Source organism: Mobula hypostoma, chromosome 7 (assembly GCF_963921235.1).
Source record: "Mobula hypostoma chromosome 7, sMobHyp1.1, whole genome shotgun sequence".
Classification (NCBI taxonomy): Eukaryota; Metazoa; Chordata; class Chondrichthyes; order Myliobatiformes; family Myliobatidae; genus Mobula; species Mobula hypostoma.
In genome coordinates this window covers 145,764,408-145,790,659 of record NC_086103.1, presented here as the reverse complement: position 1 = coordinate 145,790,659, position 26,252 = coordinate 145,764,408, and the positions used below count along the sequence as shown (strand labels likewise).

The 26,252-nt window shown below is 39.2% G+C and overlaps 1 protein-coding gene across 7 annotated transcripts in view; it reads left to right on the top strand.

Moving 5' to 3' along the window:
• The window catches only part of atp8a2 (ATPase phospholipid transporting 8A2), a 589,180-nt gene that overhangs the window by 513,244 nt on the left and 49,684 nt on the right, over nucleotides 1-26,252 (top strand). For all 7 annotated transcript variants that reach the window (XM_063054225.1, XM_063054230.1, XM_063054229.1 and 4 more), the window contains 4 exons: nucleotides 3,433-3,511; nucleotides 10,592-10,653; nucleotides 13,915-13,971; nucleotides 14,444-14,551. In XM_063054225.1, the coding sequence (XP_062910295.1) occupies nucleotides 3,433-3,511; nucleotides 10,592-10,653; nucleotides 13,915-13,971; nucleotides 14,444-14,551 (306 nt within the window). The remainder of the gene's footprint in view (nucleotides 1-3,432; nucleotides 3,512-10,591; nucleotides 10,654-13,914; nucleotides 13,972-14,443; nucleotides 14,552-26,252) is intronic.

Sequence of the window (26,252 nt, the reverse complement as noted above, 5' to 3'; positions counted from 1 at the left end):
CCTAGTTACTGGCCTTCCCAGTACTTTAGTCAATTAATTTTGAAACTACTGTGTACAAAAATGCTTTTCTAAATACTCTTTCAGTTTATTTTGAGTTGAAATACAATCCATGTGTTTAAGAAAGAATGTAAACTATGATACCACTATATAAATTTGCCATGAGTGCAAGATGTTTGCATTAGTTGCCATTTTAATGGTGTCGAGTGTCCAGGGCAGGAATATTGAACCTCATGTTTCTGAGTCTTGCTCAGAACAAAACAGCAAGTGACATTGAGTGAAGTTATTCCCTTTGGTTCAAGAGCCTGATGGTTGAGGGGCAATAACTGTTCCTGAACCTGGTTGTTTGAGTCCTGAGGCTCCTGTACTTTCTTCCTGATGGTAACAATGAGAAGCCTGCATGTCCTGGATGGTGAGGTCTCCGATGATGGATGCCGTTTTCCTGCAACAACACTTCATGTAGATGTGCACAATGGTGGGAAGGGCTTTACCCATGATGGACGGGTCATATCCACAACTTTTTGAAGGATTTTCCATTCAATGGCATTGGTGTTTCCATACCAGACAATGATGCAGCCAGTCAATGTAGTCTCTACTACACATCTATAGAAGCTTGTCAAAGTTTTAGATATCATGCCGAATCTTCGCAAATTCCTTAGGAAGTAGGGGTACTGCCGTGCTTTCTTCATAATTGCACTTGCAAGCTGGGCCCAGGGCAGGTCCTCCGAAATTTTTTAAAAAACAAGTATTTTAATGTTCCTGATCCTCTCCACCTCCGATCCTCCAATGAAGACCAGCTCATGGACCTCTGGTTACTGTTGCCCACAGATGTAGAAGGATTCTTCATTGCTATTTCCATAACAGTTCGACCGGTCAGGTTTGTTAGCCCTGAGCTGAACCCCCAAACATGGCAGACCAGTGGACCGCACTTAGCCTGACCTCTACCCTTTGACCTAGGTGGAATATGTGACCCTACAAGATTATGGCCCTGACTCCAGCCAGCGTTCAGTACTGTGCGAAAGTCTCAGGCTCATATATATAGTTAGGGTGCCTAGTACTGTATTTGTCAATGTGGAGCAGAGAGCAAGTTTGTAAATCTAGTGGGAGCAAAAGATGTCGGGAATGGAAAAGTTGGTGTTCTGGGAGGGGTGTGGGACAGGTGGCTGAGAAGGAGTACTGGGGCGGGTTGTGGTGTGGGTGCAGACACGCACCGCACTGAGACACCAGGCAAGGTCATTTAATTCCAAACAGTTGGTTTATTGATCATTACAAAATGCCTTATGGTGCTTCCTGCTCCCTCCCTTCTCCCGTCCTCTTTTCCAAACCATCTCCTCTTCCTGTCTTCTTCCCACTCTCAGTTCACAATATCAGAATCAGGTATGCCATTACTCACGTGTTTTTTTTTGCAAAAGCAGTACAGTGCAATGCATAAAATTGCTTCAGTACTGTGCAAATGTATTAGGCACCCTAGCTATATATATGTGGCCAAGACTTTTGCACAGTACACTAACACTCCGGGTCATTCAGACATGCAAGCCTCCAAACCATGACAAGGATGTGGTTCTCCTGGAGGATTTTCCTCCACTACCGCAAGATGATTATTTTAATAACTATACTTGTGGAGATATTTATAGTGATCTGCAAAATCAGCATGGCCACATGAAGGAGTACATGCATTTCTTGATGGTAGCTAGTTTATTTGTTTGGATGGAACAAAAAAAAACAAAGTTAATGGATTATATATCTCTTGCACTATATAAGAAACAGCAAGAAGAGAAGGCTTTTTGTCTATTTGAGACTTCTCTGTTGTTCATCAAGATCAAGGCTAATCTATCTCAGTGCCATTTTCCTTCATATCCAAAAAAAATTAATATCTTTGTTTTGAATTAACTCAGTGCCCGAATATCCTCCAAAATAGAGAACTCTAAAAATTCACCAAAATCAGTGTGAAGATGTATCTCCCTATTTCATTCCTAATTCTAAGAATCTGACTCAGGGTTCTACACTTCCATTCTGAAGAAATGTTCTCTCTGAAACCAGACTATTAGACTTTTTGAGAATATTAAGTTTTGATAAGATACCTTCTCATTCTTCTGAACTCCAGTTCAGTCTTCCCTTTTATGCCAAGTGCACCACCTATGTCATCTATGTCACAGATAGACAAATCTGTGTCTATTGTAAGTATATCCTCCTAATGCAGGGAGTGTAACCAAATTCTACTTAATTGTGATAAAACACGTACACGTATCCTCTTGTAATAAAGGCGAACATGACACTAGCCTTCCTGATCTCTTTTATCTCACAGGTACAGGAACCTGAAGACCCACACTCAACGTTTTCGGAACAGCTTCTTCTCCGCTGCTGTCTGATTTTTGAATGTTTCATGAACACTACCTTGCTATTCTTCTTTTGCCCTGTTTATTTATTTATTATTGTAACTTATTTTTCTTGCGTCTTGCAGTGTGCTGCTGCCACAAAACAACAATTTTCATGACAGATGTCAGTGATAATAAACCTGTTTCTGTTTCTGCTTGTCGTCTCTGCATCTTTGCCGGTCTGCATAACTTTAAATTCCCTGTGGCCCAAATGTCCAACTCTTTAAGTCTACACTATATGTATTCCAAAGATGCACGTCCGTTCGGAGAAGAACTTCCTCTTCATCTCAACAAGTGACCTCTAAACCTGATGATCTGTCTCTTCTGATTCTGGTATCCCTCACTGGGGAAGCACTCTCACAGAATCTACTTAGTCAAGCAGTTCTTAATCTTGTGTGTTTCACTGAGATCACCTCTGCTTCTTCTCAACCTGAGTGCAAGGCCAAATCTGCTCAATCTTTTGTTGTAGGTTAGTCCCATCATTGCAGAAATCAATCCTCATACACAGCCTCCAGGCTAGAATGTCTGCGTAGTACTGCAACTGTGGCCCTACCAAAGCATTGTTCAGTCACTGCAATACTACAGTTTTGTTTTTATGGTTAAGTTAACATTAGATACATTGAGAAAACATTTCATACATTTTAGTTATATATACATCCAGTGGAAATTTTGAGCGAAGTCTCATCCAATAGATAATTACATTGTGAATTTAAAACAATAATGTTAAACAATAATACTACTGCTTATGCATATTTGTGACTCACTTAAAGGTGGATTGCATTTTCTTGGTATAGAAGCTTTTCATTATTCTTATTTGTGAAGATATGGCAAAATACACTGAGATTAAAATTAATAGAAATGTTGACTCAAGTTCATTCTCTCGAGATGCATTTAGCCACAGCCAGCTAGATCTTGGTAATGTTGGAATATTTTGAAATGTTTCTACTAGCTGAGACAGTAGTTGTAGACAAGTTGAGTAGATTTATATTTTGTGTGTGGGTGTCTGGAAGCAAACGAGTAAATGGACTAAGTGCTGACTGGAAATTTGTTTTCCCCACAGGTTTTCTGGGGTCACTGCATAAATGCTTTGATCCATTCCATCATTCTCTTCTGGATTCCACTAAAAACACTTGAACAAGGTAGTCAATCTATTATTATTGATTTTAGGAACTGTTGCAAATACTGTTATAAAAATATGTCGTTTACATATAGTGCATTAGTTAAACAGAGTATCATTTAAAGTTTGCATGAGAAAAACAAACTCTTAAGTTGCACAGTATTTTTGAAATGGAGATTTTAGTTTTTGGTTGAAATTTTTTACTTACTTTTATGTTTTTGCTGCTGGAAATAAGTCTAGCTTCAAGTGCCTCTACACCCTTGGTCTTGATATAGGATCTCTAGAATTCCATCACTTTTGCTCCTGACCTTTCTATTTTTCTCTCTTCTGGAGCACTCCTTAAAATCTACCTTATTTAACAAAGTTTTTGGTTGCTTTTGCTACTGTTTCTTTTTCGTATCACACTGTTCAAAGTTCCTTTAGGATTTCATGTATTAAAGTTGCTATGTGAAAGTATGTTATAGAACATTAACTTGATACAAGCTTCACTGTACACTAATTACAGAAATACTCCTGATTGTCAACACCTTCAATTAAGAAAATAACTCAAAGGGGATGGGCTGATACAGAGGGATGGAGATCTCTTATTTATCTTCTGAGACATAGGTTTAAATTCAAGCCAGCCTGAAATGATGAAAGTCTTCTTGAAAGAATGGTGTAAGTTAGACTGTCTCAGCTCCCAGTGGATGTGAACAGTCTGCACAGAATTGGCTGTATCATTTTTATATATTTGTAAGAATAGCTAATGTGGGAAATGGAACTGTCACACAGGAACAGTAAGTATTGGCATCTTAGACTAAGGTTAAGGCATGCCATTGGGGGATAGTAGAAACAGCTTTAACTGTGACTAACCTATACAGTACTTGAGCTTGAGGTATCTTGTGCAAAACTAGATGCAAGAAGGAAGAAAATATATTCTATTTCCAAGTTCTGAGATTTTTTTTAAAATGCCAAACTGCTCAAAAAATTACAAATCAAGCAATAACTTGATAGAGTGGTTAATAAAGAAATGTTATTTTGCTGCATTCCCCTGGTTAGTTTGGAATTCATAAGGACTATAGCCTTTCCCACTGTGTGTATGTAAATTTCAGCTGTAATTTGACATTTTGGATCCTATTATACTTGCAGCTAGTAAATGACATGACAGTGCTGCGGAAATAAAACCTGCAGATTTTCATATTGGAGGAAAATGCTCCAATATTATATCAGCGATTTTTTAAAAAGGAAGTTGGAATGCAGGAGGCACTTTTTAGTTGTCTACCTGTCTTCAATGAGAGAAGAAGGAAGCATGCAACCCACAAATTTTATTAATATATAAAATATTCTATTCCTGAATTTCATAAATATAATCTACCTAACTGTCTCCTATGCCTTAGCCAAAATTTTCCATGTACACTCAGCTCTCAGCTCTCCTGTTCTCTAATTACTGTTAAACTTCTTGTAATCCAAATACTATAAACTTGGCTATGCAGAGAACGAAGATCACTATATATATATGCTACAGATTTGATGTGGGCAGAATTTATCATGGAAATAATAAATTGGTGTGGATGAAATCATTGTGATAGGATCAGGATGGTTCGAGTATGCAAAGGAACTATGAACCTAGAATTAACCAGTCAATAACCCTGAACACTATCTAACTGCTGGATTTGCTTTGAATAGTGGAGTAGGGAAGAAGACAATAGTCGTCAAGGAGAAGCTGTTGGAAATCCCCCCCTAGGGTAGATCAGCATGGTGATGTTGAGGAAATCCCTTTGCTGTAGAAAATGCCCACCTCTGCTTTTTAAAGAATTGTTTGACTCAGGAGTAGAACTCCAGTATTATAAGCTAGAAATATTAACAGAGAATCTCAAGCCTTGATATCTTTCAGATTTCTGAATTTCATGACAGCCCATTTGTGACTAAGATGAGAAGAAATTTCCACCGAAATGAATCACAACCTTCTAGTTCTCTGCCCAAGAGGTTTATGTGTGTGAATTATTGAGCAGTCCAAGATTCTCCATTGACCAGAAACTCATGTGAATCAGCCACATAAATGTTATTGCCCCAAGAACAGGTCAAACTTGTGGAAAATAACTCCCCTCCTGACATTATAAAATCTCTCCACCGTCTCTAAGGGTACATTAGTGCAGTCATGAAATAATCTGTACCCAGCCGATGAGTGTAACACCAGCAATAGAAAGTTGAGACTGTTCAGGCCATCCACCCCAGTGTTATGTTCCTTCCATGGCTTCAGTGTATACCATCTACAAATGCAGCTCAATTAGTCACCTAGCTATTCCTACAGCAAACAACAGGAATTCTGCAGATGCTGGAAATTCAAGCAACATACATCAAAGTTGCTGGTGAACGCAGCAGGCCAAGCAGCATCTATAGGAAGAGGCGCAGTCGACATTTCAGGCCGAGACCCTTCGTCAGGACTAACTGAAGGAAGAGTTTGTGTATTCCTACAGCATCTCACAAACCCATCATATCCATCACCAAGATCCACACGTCATGGAAACAGGCTGCTCTCTAAGTCACACATTATCCTGATGTAGAAATATATCAGTATTCCTTCACTAGGTCTAAATGTTGGAACTCCCTACTAACAGCTGGGTGGGCTCACCTCCATTTTTTCAGTGGAAATAAAGAATGGGCAATAAAGCTGTCTTTGTCAGCACTTCCAAATCCTAATTAATAAATGGATCTTAAAATTATCATAATAATAATTCATTAGTTTTGAATTCCAAAGGTAGCAAGGGAACTAGAGATCTGGTGTAATTTGTAGATGATCAGCCGTGATCTTTTTGAATAATAAATCAAGTTCAAGATGCTGGATGAATGGCTCCTGTTCCTTTTAATCTAATGTCATTGTGTAAACGTCTCCCAAGCTGAAGTCATATGTTCAAACTTGATAGTTCTGCCTTCGATGACTACTGAAGTCCTTGGTGCTTCAAAGTATTCAATATATCGGGAAACATTTTGCTAGCAACTGCTTGTGGAGACACTTACGCTCCAACTAAGTTCCTTCTTGTGTTAAATTATTCTTCCCATTACTGTTCACCTTTGGAACCTTGAACTTACCTAAGTATTTCAGTATGCATGATTAGAACTGATCAGTATTTCTGTGGGTTGTGATGGAAAATCATTATTAATAAATTAGGTTTTTAGATGTATCCCATTTTCTTCATCTTCAACAGAAGAAACACCTTCAAAAGTTATATGCTGATGTTTAGTGGACATAGAGATGCTCAAAAGAATCAGTTTTTTTAATATTATGGTTGTTGCTTTGGATCTTGAATACCCAACAAAGTCTCATTCTTCACTACCACCCCTCCCCTGCAGATTCTTCCTCTGGGTCTCACTTCTGGATGTTTCTGACCCTCTGCAAAAAGAGAAATTTGAGGAATTCTCACCCAGCCACTTGCATAAACAGAGTATTAATTTGGGCTATTGTGTCCTTCAATAAAAATAACATTAAACCTTTAGAGTAATCCAATAGGAAATTATAAAATGTTTATTTTTCTTGGAGTCTTTCACATCCTTTTCAGGTCTTAATTAAAAACATTTTGAAGTTAAATTGCTATTATAGTACAGGAAACACAGATCCCACAAACAGTTGTGTGAAAATATCCTGTTTTCACTCATGTTGAATGATAGATAAATATTTGCCAGAACACTCATTCTCTTCTTAGAAATAGTGTTATGGTCTTATTAGTACACATGGGAGAGCAGTCAGATTCTCAACTTAACAGCTTACCAAATATTGATACCACTGATTGTGCAGCAGTTCCTCTGGAGAGTTGGTCTTTATTTCTGTGCTCAAATGTCTAGAATGTTACCATCTGAACTACAGGTGCCATTCTTGTGGCTAATATTACTTGTGTTACCTTGTGGTAGGAGCAGTGGCATTTGAGGGCAAGCAGTGAGTCATTAGGGCAGCATGGTAGTGTAGTAGTTAGCGTAATCCTATTACAGCGCCAGCAACCCAAGTTCGGTTCCGCCACTGACTGTCAAGTTTGTACGTCCCCCCATAAGCACATGCATTACTTCTGGATGCTCCAGTTTCCTCCCATGTTCCAAAGGTGTAGGGGTTAGCGTGCTAGTTGGTCACATGGGTGTAACTGGGCAGCATGAGCTTGTTGGGCCAGAAGAGCCCATTACCATTTATCTCTAAACTAAAAAATAAAGTAAGGTAACTTGCAACTTTCTCAGCGAAATAGGTTAGGTGTGAGAAGGTTTTGATCAAAATGAGATTCCTTGGTCAGTGCAGGATGATGAAAGCAACATCTGCCATGACCTTACTGAATGGTACAATGGGAATGTGCAAGACAGATATATTCCAAAAAAGAAGAAATTTTCGAGTGGAAAAAGGATGCAACCGTGGTTGACAAGAGAAGTCAAAGCCGAAGTTAAAGCTAAGGAGAGGGCATACAAGGAAGCAAAAATTAGTGGGAAGACAGAGGATTGGGAATATTTCAAACCTTACAAAAGGAAACCAAGAAGGTCATTAAGAGAGAAAAGATTAACTATGAAAGGAAACTAGCAAATAATATCAAAGAGGATACTAAAAGCTTTTTCAAGTATATAAAGAGTAAAAGACAGGTGAGAGTAGATATAGGACCGATAGAAAATGATACTGGAGAAATTGTAATGGGAGATGAGGAGATGACAGAGGAACTGAACAAGTATTTTGCATCAGTCTTCACTGAGGAAGACAGCAGGATACCGGACACTCAAGGGTGGCAGGGAAGAGAAGTGTGTGCAGTCACAATTACAACAGAGAAAGTACTCAGGAAGCTGAATAGGCTAAAGGTCGATAAATCTCCTGGACCAGATGGAATGCACCCTCGTGTTCTGAAGGAAGTAGCTGTGGAGATTGCGGAGGCATTAGCGATGATCTTTCAAAAGTCGATAGATTCTGGCATGGTTCCGGAAGACTGGAAGATTGCAAATGTCACTCCGCTATTTAAGAAGGGGGCAAGGAAGCAAAAAGGAAATTATAGACCTGTTAGCTTGACGTCGGTGGTTGGGAAGTTGTTGGAGTCGATTGTCAAGGATGAGGTTACAGAGTACCTGGAGGCATATGACAAGATAGGCAGAACTCAGCATGGATTCCTTAAAGGAAAATCCTGCCTGACAAACCTATTACAATTTTTTGAGGAAATTACCAGTAGACTAGACAAGGGAGATGCAGTGGATGTTGTATATTTGGATTTTCAGAAGGCCTTTGACAAGGTGCCACACATGAGGCTGCTTAACAAGATAAGAGCCCATGGAATTACAGGAAAGTTACATACATGGATAGAGCGTTGGCTGATTGGCAGGAAACAGAGAGTGGGAATAAAGGGATCCTATTCTGGTTGGCTGCCGGTTACCAGTGGTGTTCTGCAGGGATCAGTGTTGGGGCTGCTTCTTTTTACATTGTACATCAACGATTTGGATTATGGAATAGGTGGCTTTGTGGCTAAGTTTGCTGACGATACGAAGATAGGTGGAGGGGCCGGTAGTGCTGAGGAAACGGAGAGTCTGCAGAGAGACTTAGATAGATTGGAAGAATGGGCAGAGAAGTGGCAAATGAAGTACAATGTTGGAAAGTGTATGGTTGTGCACGTTGGCAGAAAAAATAAACGGGCAGACTATTATTTAAATGGGGAAAGAATTCAAAGTTCTGAGATGCAACGGGACTTGGGAGTCCTCGTACAGGATTCCCTTAAAGTTAACCTCCAGGTTGAGTCGGTAGTGAAGAAGGCGAATGCAATGTTGGCATTCATTTCTAGAGGAATAGAGTATAGGAGCAGGGATGTGATGTTGAGGCTCTATAAGGCACTGGTGAGACCTCACTTGGAGTACTGTGGGCAGCTTTGGTCTCCTTATTTAAGAAATGATATGCTGACGTTGGAGAGGGTACAGAGAAGATTCACTAGAATGATTCTGGGAATGAGAGGGTTAACATATGAGGAACGTTTGTCCGCTCTTGGACTGTATTCCTCGGAGTTTAGAAGAATGAGGGGAGACCTCATAGAAACATTTCGAATTTTAAAAGGCATGGACAGAGTGGATGTGGCAAAGTTGTTTCCCATGATGGGGGAGTCTAGTACGAGAGGGCATGACTTCAGGATTGAAGGGCGCCCTTTCAGAACAGAAATGCGAAAAAAATTTTTTAGTCAGAGGGTGGTGAATCTATGGAATTTGTTGCCACGGGCAGCAGTGGAGGCCAAGTCATTGGGTGTATTTAAGGCAGAGATTGATAGGTATCTGAGTAGCCAGGGCATCAAAGGTTATGGTGAGAAGGCGGGGCAGTGGGACTAAATAGGATAAAATGGATCAGCTCATGATAAAATGGTGGAGCAGACTCGATGGGCCGAATGGCCTACTTCTGCTCCTTTGTCTTAAGGTCTTATGGGTGTAAGAGATCAAGTAATCTAGCCCTGCTTCTATTTTTTATGTTCTTATGCCTAACGCTACTTGGTTCAAATGACTGGCCTTTGATATCACTGTGAAGCAGATCAGAGATCAGTTCCTTTTTCCCATGTAATCAAATGGTTAAACTATAAATCCTTCAAATGTGCGTTATACATCTTGTTCTACTGCACAATACCTACGGAATCCTACTTGTTCCAGACTAAGGTATTAAAGAAGGAGCTGCTGTCATTATTATTATTCCCAGCAAGAGAAAAATATCTCAATTGGACCGAACTAAACAAAATTCCCTCATATATACAAAAGAACAAAAACCTCTCCAAAAGTTCCAGCAATGTACCTGAGAAGCAACCTCATGACTGAAATTTTAAGACCAGGCACTTTCTGAATTTCCACTATTTCTCCTGAAGCTCCTCATTGAATGGCCCAATTTGCAACACTGCAGTACTAAAATAATCTGTTTGGGAGAATCATGAAGCTTCTAAGGTATCATTTTTCCAAGTAAGGTATGCATTGCTTAAATTGTAATATGAAATAATTCCACTATTTTAAGTTCAGGAATATACAGTAGATGGTTCCACACACCATTATGAATATTTTTTAAATGGTGGTGATAAACAGAGCAATCATTGCAGAATCCACAAAGTAATTTCTGTATATAAATGTAGTCATATTTCTATCCCTTTTTTTCCAGATACAATTTTTATGAGTGGATATGCTATGGACTACTTAGTTCTTGGGAACATTGTTTATACAGTAAGTTTAGCAATCCCCATAGTATCATGAAAAACAATGCTAAAAATTTCAATGTTGTCAATTGTCTGATAATATATTAAGTTTGTTTCTGTTGGCAAATATTTCTAGATGAAATACATCTTATTAAATAGTGACATGCTTATCTTTTTAAAAGACAAGTGTAAATTATAAGTTTTACATGGACCTTTTTAGCTTAACCTAAGCTAGTATCATAAATATCAGTCCACAAGGTGCCCTTTACGCTTTATACATCTAGTGTTAAAGTTGCCATTGCTATTTCAACTAGAGTTGTCCTGTTATCCAGTAATGGTGTACTTAAAATAGCCATTACAATCCAACATCTGTACATAAACTTTGGAACCAGTATTTTTTTTTAGTTTGAACAGCAGTCAGGTTATTCTTCAGCTGGCTAACTTTGTTCCATAAAGAATGGCTCTTCTTTGAAAACAAAGCAGAAAATTGTGTCAATCCAGAACTAATCTTTTTACATCTGGAAGAGAAAAGATATCTGCCTGAGAATTTTAGCTACTCCTGAATTGGAGCACTGATATAGCATTGTGCAGTTCATCTACATGTGTTCATGTGGGTGAAGTTTAGATATGGTTTTAGGTGGCAATTGTGTAAAAGGGCAAATACCTTCTAGATAATTAAATCTAACTTGGCTGATAACACACAAAATGCTGGAGGAACTCAACAGGCCAGGTGGCATCTGTGGAAAAGAGTAAATAGTCGATGTTTCAGGCCAAGACCCTTCTTCAGGACTGGGAGTAAAGATGAGAAATTAGTGCAAGAAGGTGGGGGGGGGAGGGGAGGAAGAAGTACTAGGTGGTAGGTGATGGGTGAATCTGGGAGGGGGGGAAGGGGTGAAGTGAAGGGCTGGGAAGCTAATAGGTGAAAGAGATAAAGAACTGGAGAAGGGGGAATCTGATAGGCCAGGGTAGAAGATAATGGCAGAAAGGGAAGGGAAGGAGCATCAGAGGGAGGTGATGGGCAGGAAAGGAGTTAAGTGAGAGGAGAATGGGAATGGTGAAGGGGGGATTAACGGAAATTCAAGAAATCAGCGTTCATGCCATTAGGTAGGAGGCTACCCAGAAGGAATATAAGGTGTGCTGCTCCTCCAGCCTGAGTGTGGTCTTATCACAACAGTAAAGGAGGCCATGGACCGACATGTTGGAATGGGAATGGGAAGTAGAATTGAAGTGGGTGGCCAACAGGATATCCCACTTTTTCGGCAGACGGAACGTAGGTGCTCGACAAAGTGGTCTCTCAATCTACATCGGGTCTCACAGATATACATGAAGCCACACAGGGAGCACCGGATACAGTAGATGGCCCCAACAGGTTCACAGGTGAAGTGTTGCCTCACCTGGAAGGACTGTTTGAGGCCCTGAATGGTAGTGAGGGAGGTGGTGTAGGGGCAGGTATGGAACTCGTTCCACTTGCAAGGATAAGTACCAGGAGGGAGATCAGTGGGGAGGGATGAATGGACAAGGGACTCGCATAGGGAGTGATCCCTGCAGAAAGTGGAAAGTAGGTGGGTGGGAAAGATGTAATTGGTGGTGGGATCCCATTGGAGATGGTGGAACTTGGCTAGCAGCACTTTGCACTGTTAAATCTTGTTAGGGTTCCATAAGTTTACACCGCACTAAATGTTTGTAGCCAAAATGGCAGATGAAGATGCCTCCCAGCTCCTCTACATCCTCCACACACGACCTCTCCACTTTCCATTACTCAGACCACGATCTCCGTCATTGTATCAGACATAGAAAAGAGGAAGGAAAGAAGGTGAATTGTGCCATTTTCCAGGCAGGACCTAGTAGGAAGTGTTCACTGATAATCTATTAGAAGTGATGCTATCAAGACACTGGACCAATGCAAAAAAATAATTCCTTGACCTCACTGGATATGAGAATACAAATTGAGTTTTTTTTGGCCAAGTTATAGAATGTAAAAGCATGGGGCTCCTGTGGGAACTGTATAAAATGTAATTTAGACTAGAGCAGAAAACTATGTGAGGACTTGGCGTAAAAGACATTTACAAGGCTGATGAACTTCACCAAGGATCAGAGATTGGCTGTTGTTGGAAAACAGCAGCAGCTTAAGGAAAATACAGTTAAGTGAATAAAATTATAAAAGGCTTTGGTTATTAAATTAACTTAATTTAGCCCAGTAATGTAATTTGAGATAATTGTTGGGAGTTCTTTCAGAGTGCTGTTGATCTGGGCCCTACTGCCCAAAGAGTGATGCAGGCTAAAGCCCCCATTTAATTTTGCATCACTCACACCCCTCTTCACAGCAATGGGAACCGCGAGCAGTTTCAAACTCCTGGAAGTGTACATTTCATACAATGTCAGTACTTCCCGAGGAGGCTGAAGAGAGCTGGACTATGCACATCCATACTCACAACCTTCTACATCCTGACATGCTGCGTCACCGTGTAGTGCAGAAATTGCACTAGGGCGGACAGGAGGGCTCTACAATGGGTAGTTAAGACTGCCCAGTGCATCATTGTGATCACCCTACCCACCATTAAGGATACAGGTACAGAATAGTGCCGGAAAAAGGCCAGCAATATCATGAAGGATATCATTCACCCTGTTTAGGGACTGTTTCTTCCACACGGCATCCATGTCAGGACCACCAGACTCAAAAACAGTTACTTCCCCCTTGCCATCAGGCTGATCAACATCTTCACCTATTAACCCACCCACCACCACCACTACTATATCATTTTATGTACAGATACTTCTGTACCTAGCATCACCTTATGTACATACAATCGATTTATGTATGTAAGCTAATCTTATGTATTTATTGTGTTCTTTATGCTAATCGTGTTTTTTAATGCTGCATTAAATCCAGAGTAACAATCATTTGTTCTCCTTTCCACTTGAGTAATGACGAATGATATTAAACAATCTTGAGTCTTGGATCATCTCGTAGCTTAAGAACTACCCCAACGAGTACTTGCAGTTATAACCTACAAGGCTGCAAGTGAACAACCAGAATGCAGAATTAACCAGAGATCTTACTTTGTCCGGGGGCTGAACACAATGGTTTTCTCCGAGTCATAAATTCCTCACTACTATGATTTTATTTTAAAAATGTAATAAGCCCTTCTGGTAAAACCACCAATGCATAGACTTAATCAAATTTAGCAGCTGAAGTCCATTAAATTTTGAAATTTATTACATCCTTATTTCCTAAATTGCATCACTATCATCTATTGTGATTTATTAACATATCCATCTCTTTCTGCAGTATGTCGTTGTAACTGTATGTTTGAAAGCTGGCTTTGAGACAACTGCATGGACAACGGTAGGCATAATTACTATTATAAATTTTAAAACCCATATAATAAAGTACATGTTGGAAATATCAGTTAATCTCTTCTACTGAAGTTTAACTCTTTGGGGGTGCAAGGGATTCTGATTTCTGTAGTTGTAAATTTTTTCCTTCATCAAGTTTTACAATTATTCTGACTGGAATACCATATGAAATAACATTGACAATTAAGTACAAAACATACATAAAAATAGTTTTGCCTTTTACTGTATCTACGTTTATACTGAAATGTTGGTACATCAACAAAACAATTTAGATAAAATAGGTGGGTAATGTAATTTTTTTAACTAAATTGCTTAATTCCAACTGACAGTTTTGCAGGCAGGACGTACACTAATTAATTTGGCCTCAAATGATGGAAAAATAAATGTGCTTTACTGAGACCTAGAAATGTCTCCAGGCAGTGTGCAGTAACGTTATTTTTTAATATATTTCTTTTATCTAGTTCAGTCACTTGGCAGTGTGGGGCAGCATATTGTTGTGGTTGATCTTTCTGGCTGTCTACTCTGTTTTCTGGCCCACCATACCTCTAGCACCAGATATGCTTGGACAGGTAGGATTTGTCTTTTCATCTAAAATTGTTCTAGCTGATGAAATATGATAATCTTTAAACACTGTAAAGTTGTTGAAAGGGAGACTTTTGCCAATAAAACCACTTAGGCAAAACGGAAAAGCAAAGAGCTATAAAGTTATTAGCAGATTTTTAAAAGGTTACTGCTGTGCTAATACAGGCAAACCCTGTGTTACAGGAGAGTGAGGGAGCAGCATTCCTATAATGTAGTACATAACGTGGTTTTTCATAATGCAGAGGTGTGTCATCTGCGCAAGTCAAGAAACACAAGTTAAAAAGAAGTAAATATTGTGATTATTTTTTTTCACATGAATTCTGTAAGAGTGCATGTTTTCCATATCTCAAACTCTTGGAGCAATTTGTGAATTCTGTAAGTGTGAATTTTCATAATCCATACATCCATTGTGCATAAATTACTTCTTTAGCTAAGTTGGTGATGTGAAACATGTTGAACTGGCAAAGTAGAAGATCATGAAGGGAAAGGCCAGTCAACACGAAGGTGCAGACCACTAGGCTGAGAGTGCACCACTACCCAGCCATCAAATAACTCTCCTCATCATTAGAAACACTTGTATATGCAGGCTAATTTATGACCACCTAATGTTGGAGAATAATTTTGTCAGATGATTATGAAGATCAGGAAATGTTCTCTAGCTTTTTCCTAAAATGTTTTTGTTCATTTTAAACAGTTCTATATTTCACAATTGATAGTTTACATTGAGCCATTGAAGACCGGCAAAATAACTGGACTATCATGTATCCGAGTTTTAATTCAACAATCCAGTCCATACAATGCAATACAATAATCTCTAAATGTAATTCATAGAGAATACTGTACTCATTTAATGCTAGAGTACTGTGAAAACACTATCTAATTCCCCATCCACTTGCCAGTTGTACTTTTTCTGTTTTTTATTGGTTTTCTTGTTGTCTTCATACCAACTTTCTGTTAACACTAGTTCTCATCTCCAACCACATACATACCAAAATTTTCTTTCAGTTCTTGTCTCTTTCTTGGGTGTGATTCTCTACTTCTTTCCTCTTTTCTTCCAAAGGCAGCTTCTTCTTCATTCCCTTTCTCTAATTCTTCATTCCTTCTTCCCTTTGATATCTTCTTCCTCTTTCATTGCCATCGATTCTCCTGCTTTCCCAATCTCCATTCTACATGCACCAGTGATTTCAATCCTGATCATTAGCATTAGAACCAATACAGAGACTTTCCTGCAGAACGAAGAAGTTGGTGGCATACATTTCAGCTTGCAAAATTGAATGAGTCCCTCTATCAAAGCTGTTACTTTGTCGTTCAAAAAAAAAGTTGTGACAATTTTATTGTCATCAGCAAGTGTAATGGGGAAACCCCACAAGCAAACTTTCTGGATCTTCGTGGAACAATATTTAATATACAACCAGAATGGAATTTTTATCGTTGATGATGAAACTGAACTTGGGGCCTTTGGTCCTTCTCTTCTATTCAGAATACTGAAACAAGACATAATATTGCTTTATGAATATTTATTTGAATGGATTCACCTTCTTACCCCAATAAAATACGCAACAAAGTAAGAGGCAGTTGACTGATTAGCAAATTGAAAAACTATTTTTTACCTTCACGTTATTTTTTTAATGAATTCCTTTTCAAGGCAATGATATAAGATTTTTAATAAAGGTGATTTATTTTGGCATGATGGTCCAGAGTTTCCAGTAACAGTGAGGTTGATGGCGCTCACACTTATTAGGTTAGAGGTACAGTGAACAGTCTGTGGTATCCATGTGTGTAGGCGTCAGGTGTCCCAGTTCAGAGCAGCCCAGCTCCTCCACAGGTTTGTCCAGTGGCATCCTATCAGGAGATATATGAAGATTTGCCTGGAACTTGAGGTGGTCCCCTGGATGATTCAATAAAATAAAATACCCACAGAACGTAGAGTATCAGAATGTTCAGAGCTTATCTACTCAAGTGTAAGAAGATTTTTAGTTTCAGGTTGCTTGACCTACAGGGTATTTCCAATGCTTTTGTTATTTCAAACATACTTCCTAGTTTAGGCTCTACATACCTCTGTAAGAATTTTTCAATCTGGTTTAAGACATTTACCAAGAAATTTGTTTGTCTTGCTCAGCCATATTTATGAAAAGTGATTTTCTTTATCCAGAGTAAAAAATGATTACACTGGTTTTCAAGTTGAATGACAGCATTTTAAGAAGTTCATACTGATCAACTCTTCCATGTTGGTTACACGAGTAATGATGTCAATCACCATGAAGTGCTCATTTGGAGCTCTGATGAGAAAAATCAGTTCATATGATACTGAGGCATGCCTATAGGAATACTCTCAGTTCAATGTGCTGTTGCTGAACACGCAACATTGTTTAATAGAGGAGGAAATCTGATGCTGAAAATCTTGAGCAACACAAAGTGCTAGAGGAACTCTGCAGGTCAGGCAGAATCTATGGAGGGAAATTAATAGTCAATATTTCGGGCTGAGACCTTTGATCAGGACTGGAAAGGAAGGGGGCAAAAGTCAGAATAGGATGAAGGAGTATCAGCTGGAAAGTGGTTCTGTAGGTGAGACCAGGTGCTTGGGGGGGGGTGGAGATGAAGTAAGAAGATAAGAGGTGATGGGTGGAAAAGGTGAAGGATTGAAGAAGAGGGAATCTGATAGGAGAGGAGAGAGGATGATGGGAAAAAGGGAAAGAGAAGGGGTATCAGAAAGAGGTAGTAGGCAGGTGAGGAGAACAGAAAAGGCAAGAGGCAGCCAGAATAGGGGATGAAACAGGTGGGGGAATTACCAGAAGCTAGAGAAATCAGTGTTCATGATGTTAGATTGGAGGCTACCTAGACGGAATATGAGGTGTTACTCCTCCACCCTGAGTGTGGCATCATCTTGGCAGGTGAGGAAATCATGAACCAACATGTTGGAGACATCCCTGAACAGGTCCCAGCCTGGCAACCCAATTTGGGAAGATCTTCCTTTAATTTATTTACTCAGTCCCTGCAGTATTGACTCCATTTGCCTCTTTGAAGTGTCTGACAGCTCCCATACCAACCAATCTGCAGACTCCCAGGGTTTGGTCAGCAACCTCAGCATAAATCACTACAGGTTGTCAGCCTCAGCTCATCACCTGTGATTGCAGATTCCTACCTCACAGTTCCTCTTCTCTACACAGGGACCAGCGCACCACTTGCCAGACATCCTTTCCAATCCATTACTGCTCTCCCACCCCCACTATCTCACCATCTTCTGCAAAATGCTGCACCTCTCTGTCAAGACTCCTTGGAGAAGTGTTGTCTTTAATATGTTCTGCAGTGGTGCAGCATAAGCTAAAGGAAAGGCCTGTCTTTGTGTTTTAGGTCAGTTCAACGGTGGATAAAGCCTCGGCTACTAACTGAATATGCAAGTGGAAAATGCACAACCAAAACCATTGTTACATTGTTGTGCCATGACCAATAAACACACCAGCAGGTCTCAGTGAACATCTAAGCCTTGGTGTTACTACCCTGGTCACATATCTCCAATACTCTCCAGTTTTATAGGCACCATACTTCTTCAGAATCATAATGATTAAAAACTGCAGAAATGTTGTCAACAGTTGTAAGCATAGTGAATCATAAATTACTTTCAGACATTGCTGACCACAAAATTTGAACCATCATTCTTGTTATAAAATCACTGGTTATTTTTTAATCCTCATTGACAAAATTCTTATGGTGGAAGCTGTACATTTGGCAAAGTACTGGGAGCAAGTAATTAAGTGAGTGGAAATTATCAAATATATTCATGTCATTTTTGGGAATGTGACAAGGTTTCAGGGTCATACAGATTCTGATACCACTGTGGAGTCTGGCAAGAACTATTGCCTCAGGGTCTTTGAAATGCTAAGTAATATTCTGTACAGTACTTGCAAATTACACCGACAAATTTATCATGATTAGGACTGTAGCTAAAAAGTATTTTCTAGTGGTTTGGCACGTTGGTTGCAGAGATACTTTTATGGGGCATAATTAAATAACTAAATTATAAATCATACCAAGCACTGCTGAATACTTTGTGCACCCTGCACCTATTTAATAATCCCAGTGTAGGATTGAACATCTTCAGGATTTCAAGTATGTATTTTGTTGTAGTGCAAAATATTTCCTTTTAAAGAAGAACAAAACTGGAGCAACAGTCCATGGATTGTTTTTATTAGTAGATTAACGTTTCGTTCTTGATACCTTTTAATCCCTTTCTGCATAGAACTACCAGAAGAAGTGAGTTATTGCCAGCAAATTCAAACAGCTGCTGGAAGCAATTTACACAGAGCTTCACAATAAATATCCGCACAAAAGAAGCTAAGTTTCGAAAATTCCACTAAAGAGTCACTAACTACAGTGCAGCCTTCACAATATGCAAGGAGTGTTGATCATGTTTCATAGCAGAAGTATTAAACAATTCTCCTTCACAAATATTTCAGCAGTTCAGATCACTGGGCCACAGAGACCACCATTTGCCAGCATTTTATCAACAACTTTGCCTTTGACATAATACAATGCCTTAAAATACACTATAAGAACGTTGATGAAACAAAAGCTGATAATGACAGATATCCTTCAGGCATAGTGAACTACAGTGCAATTTTGCAATGTCCTTTTCCAGGCATAGCAGTGATTTCCAGGTTGAAAATGAAACGTTTTCAATTTTTTTTGGGTGGGGGGCTATATGGAATGAATGCTTGATAAAAGTCCTTTTCATTCTGTACCTATCAGCAGTATCATAAGGAGGATACTATATCAGATCCTCTTAAATGCATCTTTAGTTTAACTTATCAGTGATACCTAGGGCCAAACTTATCATCTAGTTGAATCATCAATAAACAGATGTTAGATATTAAAGAAAAGTTTATCAACTCCCTAATGTTTCATTCATTAATGCACAGTCAGATGGGGTGTTCTACCACACAAATGAGGAACTTTTCATGTTTTGTCCTCAGCCTAAGTAAACTGACTAGAACTGCAGCACCAATGGTATGATGCCTCTGTATCACAAAGTTATGAAATAAGTCAGGGTTTCCTTTTGGATACAATCCAGTGAGCTTCATTGGGAAATGTGGATGTCAGGGGAGGACAATAGTGGAATCAACTGTAAAGTTCTTTAAAGGCTGAACAGCCTGCTGTACCCACAACGTGCATCTGTGAGGAAGATCTAGAACTGTATCTTACACTGACGTAAGCAAAGGAAATATAAAATTAGGCAGGATGAATAAAACTGTGTCACATTCTCCTTCACAACTTGTATGAGAGGGTAACTGTAAACCTGCCTGATTAGCATGTTGGAGTGGAGGCCTGTGTTAAGTGCCAAAATGTAACAAGGAATAAGCGAAGGATTGCATTTTGCTGCTGCCCATTTTAAAGAGTCACTAATGTCTTGTCCATTACTAGATGTGTTTAGGCAAATGTCCTTACCTCGAGTAGGATAGCATGAAGAATGGTTCTTGGAAAAGCAAGTTTATAACAGCATCCGTACCACTGAGGAGTCCTTCCTTTGCTGTTCGGTACATGTTTCTTTTAAACACAATCTGAAGGTGGAGCATGGTGATTTTAAACAAAAAGATGTACTGCACCTAAGACACTTATTGTGTTTCATGGGTTCTTAGTTTGTAAAAAATGAAAATCAGTTTTCACCAAGTCTTACTGACCTTGGTTAAATATATATTTGCTGCTGTAACACAGCCTCTCAGAATGGTACTTAAACCTATCATCAAGAGGACAAAGTAACCAGAAACTAACCAATATCAAATACCCACATCACATGGTATACATTTCTACCTAGTTGAGATGTAAATTATCTTCAAAAACTTTGATCCAGCATACGTTTTACTACTTATGAACAGTATCCTTATGTGCAGTCCAGAGGCCGGAAAGTAGTTTTCAATATGAATCTCCTTTCACTGTTTAACAAATAATTGTGAATAGCATGAGTAGACCATTCAAGTCTTTGATCCTTCTCCACCATTTGGTATGAACATGGCTGATCTTCTATGGCAATATCATATATTGATTCTTCTCATCATTTCTTGATGCATTTTATATCTAAAAATCTATTTCCCTCTTTGCCTTGGTCTCCAATATTCTGTGGCAGTGAATTCCATAGACTGAATGAAGAAATTTCTCCTTCTCTCAGTCCTGAACATCTCACCCTGTTGTATCTTGAGACTTAGATCCCTGGTTCTACATCCCTCAGCTCCTCCCAATATCTGGCATTCCTAGTCCTATAAGAATTCTGTGTGTTTCAAAGAATCTTTGAATTCTTTGAACGGGTAGCACAGTCGTGCAGTGGTTAGCGCAACTCTGTTACAATGCCAGCACCCTGTGTTAAATTTATACTACTGTCTATAAGGAGTTTGTACGTCCTCCCTGTGATCATATGGGTTTTCTCTGGGTGCACTGCATTCCTACCACATTCCAAAGACGTATAGGTTAGGTTAACTGATCACACGGTTAATTGCACGCCACTGACTCGTTGGGCCAGGAGGGCCTGTCATCTTCCTGTACCTCTGAAGATCATCTCCTCTTATTCTTCTAAACCCTGTCACCTTAATCTCACATTGTAGGGCAGTCCCTGCATCCCAGGAGTCAGTCTGCTAAACGGGATAACATCCTGCATGTGTCGGCATATTCTTTCTTGGGTAAAGAGACCATAACCACCACTCACAATACTCCCAAGTCCTGTTGTAGGAAGACTCCATTATGCCTGTATTCATCAGCTCTTGCAACGAAGATCAACATACCATTTGCCTCCAATGGCACTGGTATCTGAACTTCAACACTTCTATAACTTTACTCACAGGTGTAGAAGTCAGAGAGGAGTTGATCCACATACTGTAATGCATAGACTATGGAACTGGCAGGTAAATGTCAGCACACCTGGTCACTTCACATAATTGTTTATTTTAATATATGATTTTCAGAATTTTTAACATCATTTATCTATTCTCTCAATTATTTTGGATTATATTGTTCTCATTTCCACAGTGATTTTGTAATTCTTGCTGAAGCTATCTTGATATAATAGCCAAGGAGAGGATTTACCTGCTTTTGAGTCTCCTGTGGCGTTCATCTAATCATGCACAAAATCATGTCAGCAAATCTTGAGTTAAATTATACTCTAAAGTTATATCTCATTGCTAATATTCATAAGTGTTAAAGCTATGTTCAGTGTCTAATGTTCCAAAGGCATCACAATGTTGCTTCTGATATGGAGCAGACATTTTATCAGGCTTAATGTTTGCTGCTTAAACCAGGTTCTTTCCTTGGGGTGGTATTTATACTGAGATCATCATTGGGATCATTGGGCTTCAGTGGCAGAGGAGAAACCAAGTCAAGTTTCTGGTGATGTGTCCCAAATAAAGTCAGACAGAACTCATTTTAATGTTAGTCTGATACTCTGAAGTAGTCTAGGTTCCACAGAACTGCGGTGGGATCTCTACTGGCTGCAGATGACACTTTCTATGCCCATTTCTTCCCCACCCTAACAGGCGCACAGACCCTTAACTTTATTTGCAGCTGTTACCATCAAGGCAGGTGGTCTAAACTAGGCAGAGAAAGCTGTCTCTTTTCCAAAACTTAGCCTGATTATTTAGAGGAAACCAAAGCCAAGTATTGAGCCAATATTATATATCTTATTTGGAGAATGTTGCCATTATGAAAGCAAAATTGGGTGAATTTTGAACACCACACATTTGGGTGTGCAATAAATATGGAGCCTCTTGCTTTTAAATGAATGCCTACAATATTTTCTAAAAATTGCTTAAACTATACTTTGTTGTGGAATAGGATTACCATTTTCAAGAAAGCAGTTATTGACTTTTTCTAAGTACATTTGAAAAGGTGATGCATCACCTTCCTGATATCCCACAGTTCTTTTGTGCTGTTGTTGGGTAGGAAGATCCAGGGTTTAAATCTTGTAACAGTGTTTTTCTCATTTAGAAAGTGTGCAGTTTGGACAAGAATTGGCATGTACTGGTTGGTCCTGATTAGACAGGATAGTCTATTCCTTTCCATAGATGCTACCCAACCTGTTGAGTTCCTTCAGCATTTTGTGTGTGTTAATCTGGATCTTCAGCATCTGCAGAATCTCTTATGTTTATGATGGCATTTCTATTTACTTGCAGTGGTTGTTCTTCATAGTGGTAGATTGAAGTTTGGAAATTGCTATCACTGTAGCCTTGACAAATAATTACAGTATATTTTGAATTTAGTACGCAAAGTACATGAGTGATAGAATGAGTAAATGTTTTAATTTGTTTAAAACTTTAGCAATATCATTGATAATCAGCTGAAGATGTTCAAGCCTAGATCACCTCCATTGAGAACTCCCACAGTGATATCCTGAAGCTGTCGTCATTAACCTTCAAAAAATAAAACATTAAAACATTTTAAGTCGGAGCCACTCAGCCCTTTGAACCTGTTCTGCAATTTATTTACTTACTATATTAATTCATACCTACTTTTCACTTTCTTGCTTTTCAAGAATCTATCCATCTTTTCCTGAATCACTGAATTTGCTTCCACTGCCCTTAAGGAAGGAAGTTCCAAAGGTTTTCATCCCTGGAGAAAGAGAAAAATATCATCTGGCTTAAATGAGTGACCCTTTATTTTCAAACTGTGGTGTCTCATTCTAGATTCTTCCATGAGAGGAAACTTCCTCTTCACATCCACCCATGACACTCATCAAGATCTTGTATTTCAGTTGCCCCTTCTCGCAAGACCTAGCCTCCAGACTGGCTAATTTCTCCCTGTATCTCAGGCCCTCTAAACCCGGCAACATCCTTCTACATCTTTTCTGGAGTCCTTCCAGCTAAACCACAGTTTTCCTGTTACAGCATGACCGAAACTGTACACACTACTCCAAAAGTGTGGCCTCACCAACAACTTGTACAACTGCAACATAATGTCCCCACTCCAACATTCAGTGCCCTGACTGATGCAGGCCAGAGTGCTAACTGCCTTTTTCACCACCCTGTCAACAAATCATATACTTACACTCCTAGGTCCCTCTGTTTCATTACAATCGCTAGTATTCATAGTACAAATCCTGCACTGGTAATGACTTGCTATTTCATATTATTATTTGCAAATAAGCACTAGGACATTTTGATCCCTCTGCATCTCAGAGCTCTACGATATCTCATTTAAATGCTATGCTACTTCTTTAGTTTAACTAATGAAATGAACAGTTCGATTTCCTGTATTTCACACCATTTGCCATATCCTTGCTGATTATCCTACCCACTTTTTGGAACCTTGTATGTCAACTTCACAAAACTACTTTCCACTACCTTATAATACTACCTCAAGCAAATCTTTGCTGTCCGAGTTTCTGTTTGCTTGTGGCTGCTGCATGCTCTCATGCAACATAAAATGGTGAAGGAGCCAGCTCACAATGTGAAATGTATGCAGCTGAGATTTTAGACATTCGGTGCACCTGTCTTCGGTTACCCACCCCAGGACAGCTGTTCTGTCTTAGGGATAGTTTACCGAGTCATTTGTAGGCTTATGAAGCGGACTTGTTTCTTTTACTGCATTCCATAAAACTGCAACAAGTCTTTCCCACTTCCAGTCACTTCCCCGGTTTCATTATCAGTTATTTGGCTGATGATGGAATTACCACATGGAATAAAAACAAAAAACCGTCAGATGCAAGGAACGTTCCCAGATCAAATTATTCTCATTCAAGGTGGAGATTGGTAGAATTTTGTATATTAGGAGAATTACGGAAAATGGGGTTAGTGCACAAACACTGGATCACAAAGTGAATCCAAATGAGCTACTACTGCTTCTATTTCTTCTGATCTTAATTCAGTTTCTGTCAGTGACCTACATAAATGCATCCTGACAGCTGTGCTAGTTTTATTGTGAAAAGGTTTTGACAGAAGAATTGAGGCTAGTAGATTGTAAAATTTGACTGTATAATGCAGAACTGCCCGTTGGCTATACAGACAGGGAGAAAAATATATTTACTGAAGTGGAATATTAATTTCTGGTGACTTGCTGGATTGAAACTCTGGTGCTTGCTCCAAGAATCTTTCCTGCTCCTGAATAAAAGCTGGTGTCATGTCAGGGGATATGCTGAACAGCTGGCACATATTAAAGCTTGACTGCATGTTACAAATTCTAGCTAGCCCATGCCTAATACAGTTACTGAGTAGTGAAGTTTGGAGTCTGTTGGCTGCAAGACTTCTGAGAATTTTGTTTTAAGTAGCATATTGTTTCTTGTGCTGCCACTAAGGAGACCAAATGTTCTCAATATTCCTGTACAGAATTCTTGAAATTTAAATTAGCTTAAGTAAGCTTCTGAACCTGATCAGTTAGGATTTTAAAACTCCAGTATCAACGGTATACAAATGTAAACAAAATGCCAATATTTTTGTTGTTATTCCTTCTCCTGTGATGGTATCAATTGGCATGTAAAGTAAATCGTATCCAAAAAGTCTAAATCAGATAACATTGAATAAAGTTCGCAATTTTCTCATATCAAAATTCTAAAGCATGATCTTAAGAGTTGTGCATGCACTGCTCTGGTATTGAACATCAGGGCTAAGTTCGCAAGAGGCCAATCACAGCAAGGTTACTTAACATCTTGTAATTGTTTAGTGATGGCTTATCACAGATTTTCAAGTGAACCAATAGGAAACTTTGCAGTGATGAACAATGAGAGTCATCTTTAAAGAGCATCCCTAATCCCCATAAATTTTAGATTGCTGATTACTTATATAACACAAAATGAATACCCAATTCTTTCCAATGAATTGACTTCCTAATTTTCAGTTGCAACACTCACACTAAATTGTTACACGGAGCAAATCTAAATGAACCTCTGGTGACTCCACATCAAAATTTACCTGGTTATCCTGTGGACAGCTTTTCTTGCTGCCAGAGTAATCTTGGATGTCAAAAGCAAAGCCTAACTGGTGGTGGGGGCTTTTATTGATGCTTTAAAGCAGCCTGCCCCTGAACCTTTCCTTTCAGATTTTATAACGGCAGTGACCCACCTTCAGCTTGACATAGAATGCCAAATTTGTCAGGGACTTCAAATATTTCTGGCCATCCCTGGCATTCAGAAATATTTGAGCTATTAACAAATCATTTTTAACAGAATAACACTGCCTTTAAGAATGGATGAAAGAAAATTGTTAACAAAGTTAGTTGTTTTGGGGGAACTTTAGAGGTAGTTTGGTCGGTGAACGTGGAAGAGAGAGAAGCAGGAGAGGCCACTAGTCAGGTTATCTCAATATTCAGTACAATGTATATGAGTTCCTTAGACCTCTATTGGAGATGAAACTAAAGAAAATGGTAGGGAAGCAATTTACAGTAGAATTGAGAAGTTGAGAGTGATGTTTGCATTCAAGAATGATCCTGGAATAATGAGTTTTTATTTACAGATAAGGACATGCCTGATGGTGGTCATTGCTTCTGTATGGATCAGACAAGTTTGGGAATGAATGTCTAAACCACTTGTTGTTCCTTTCCTCACATTGTGGTACATCAGGCAGCACCATTGCCATTTCTTTCATAGAAACATTGAAACCCTACAGCGCAATACAGGCCCTCCGGCCCACAAACCTGTGCCGAACATGTCCTTACTGCAGAAATTACCTAGGGTTACCCATAGCCCTCTATTTTTCTGAGCTCCATGTACCTGTCCAGGAG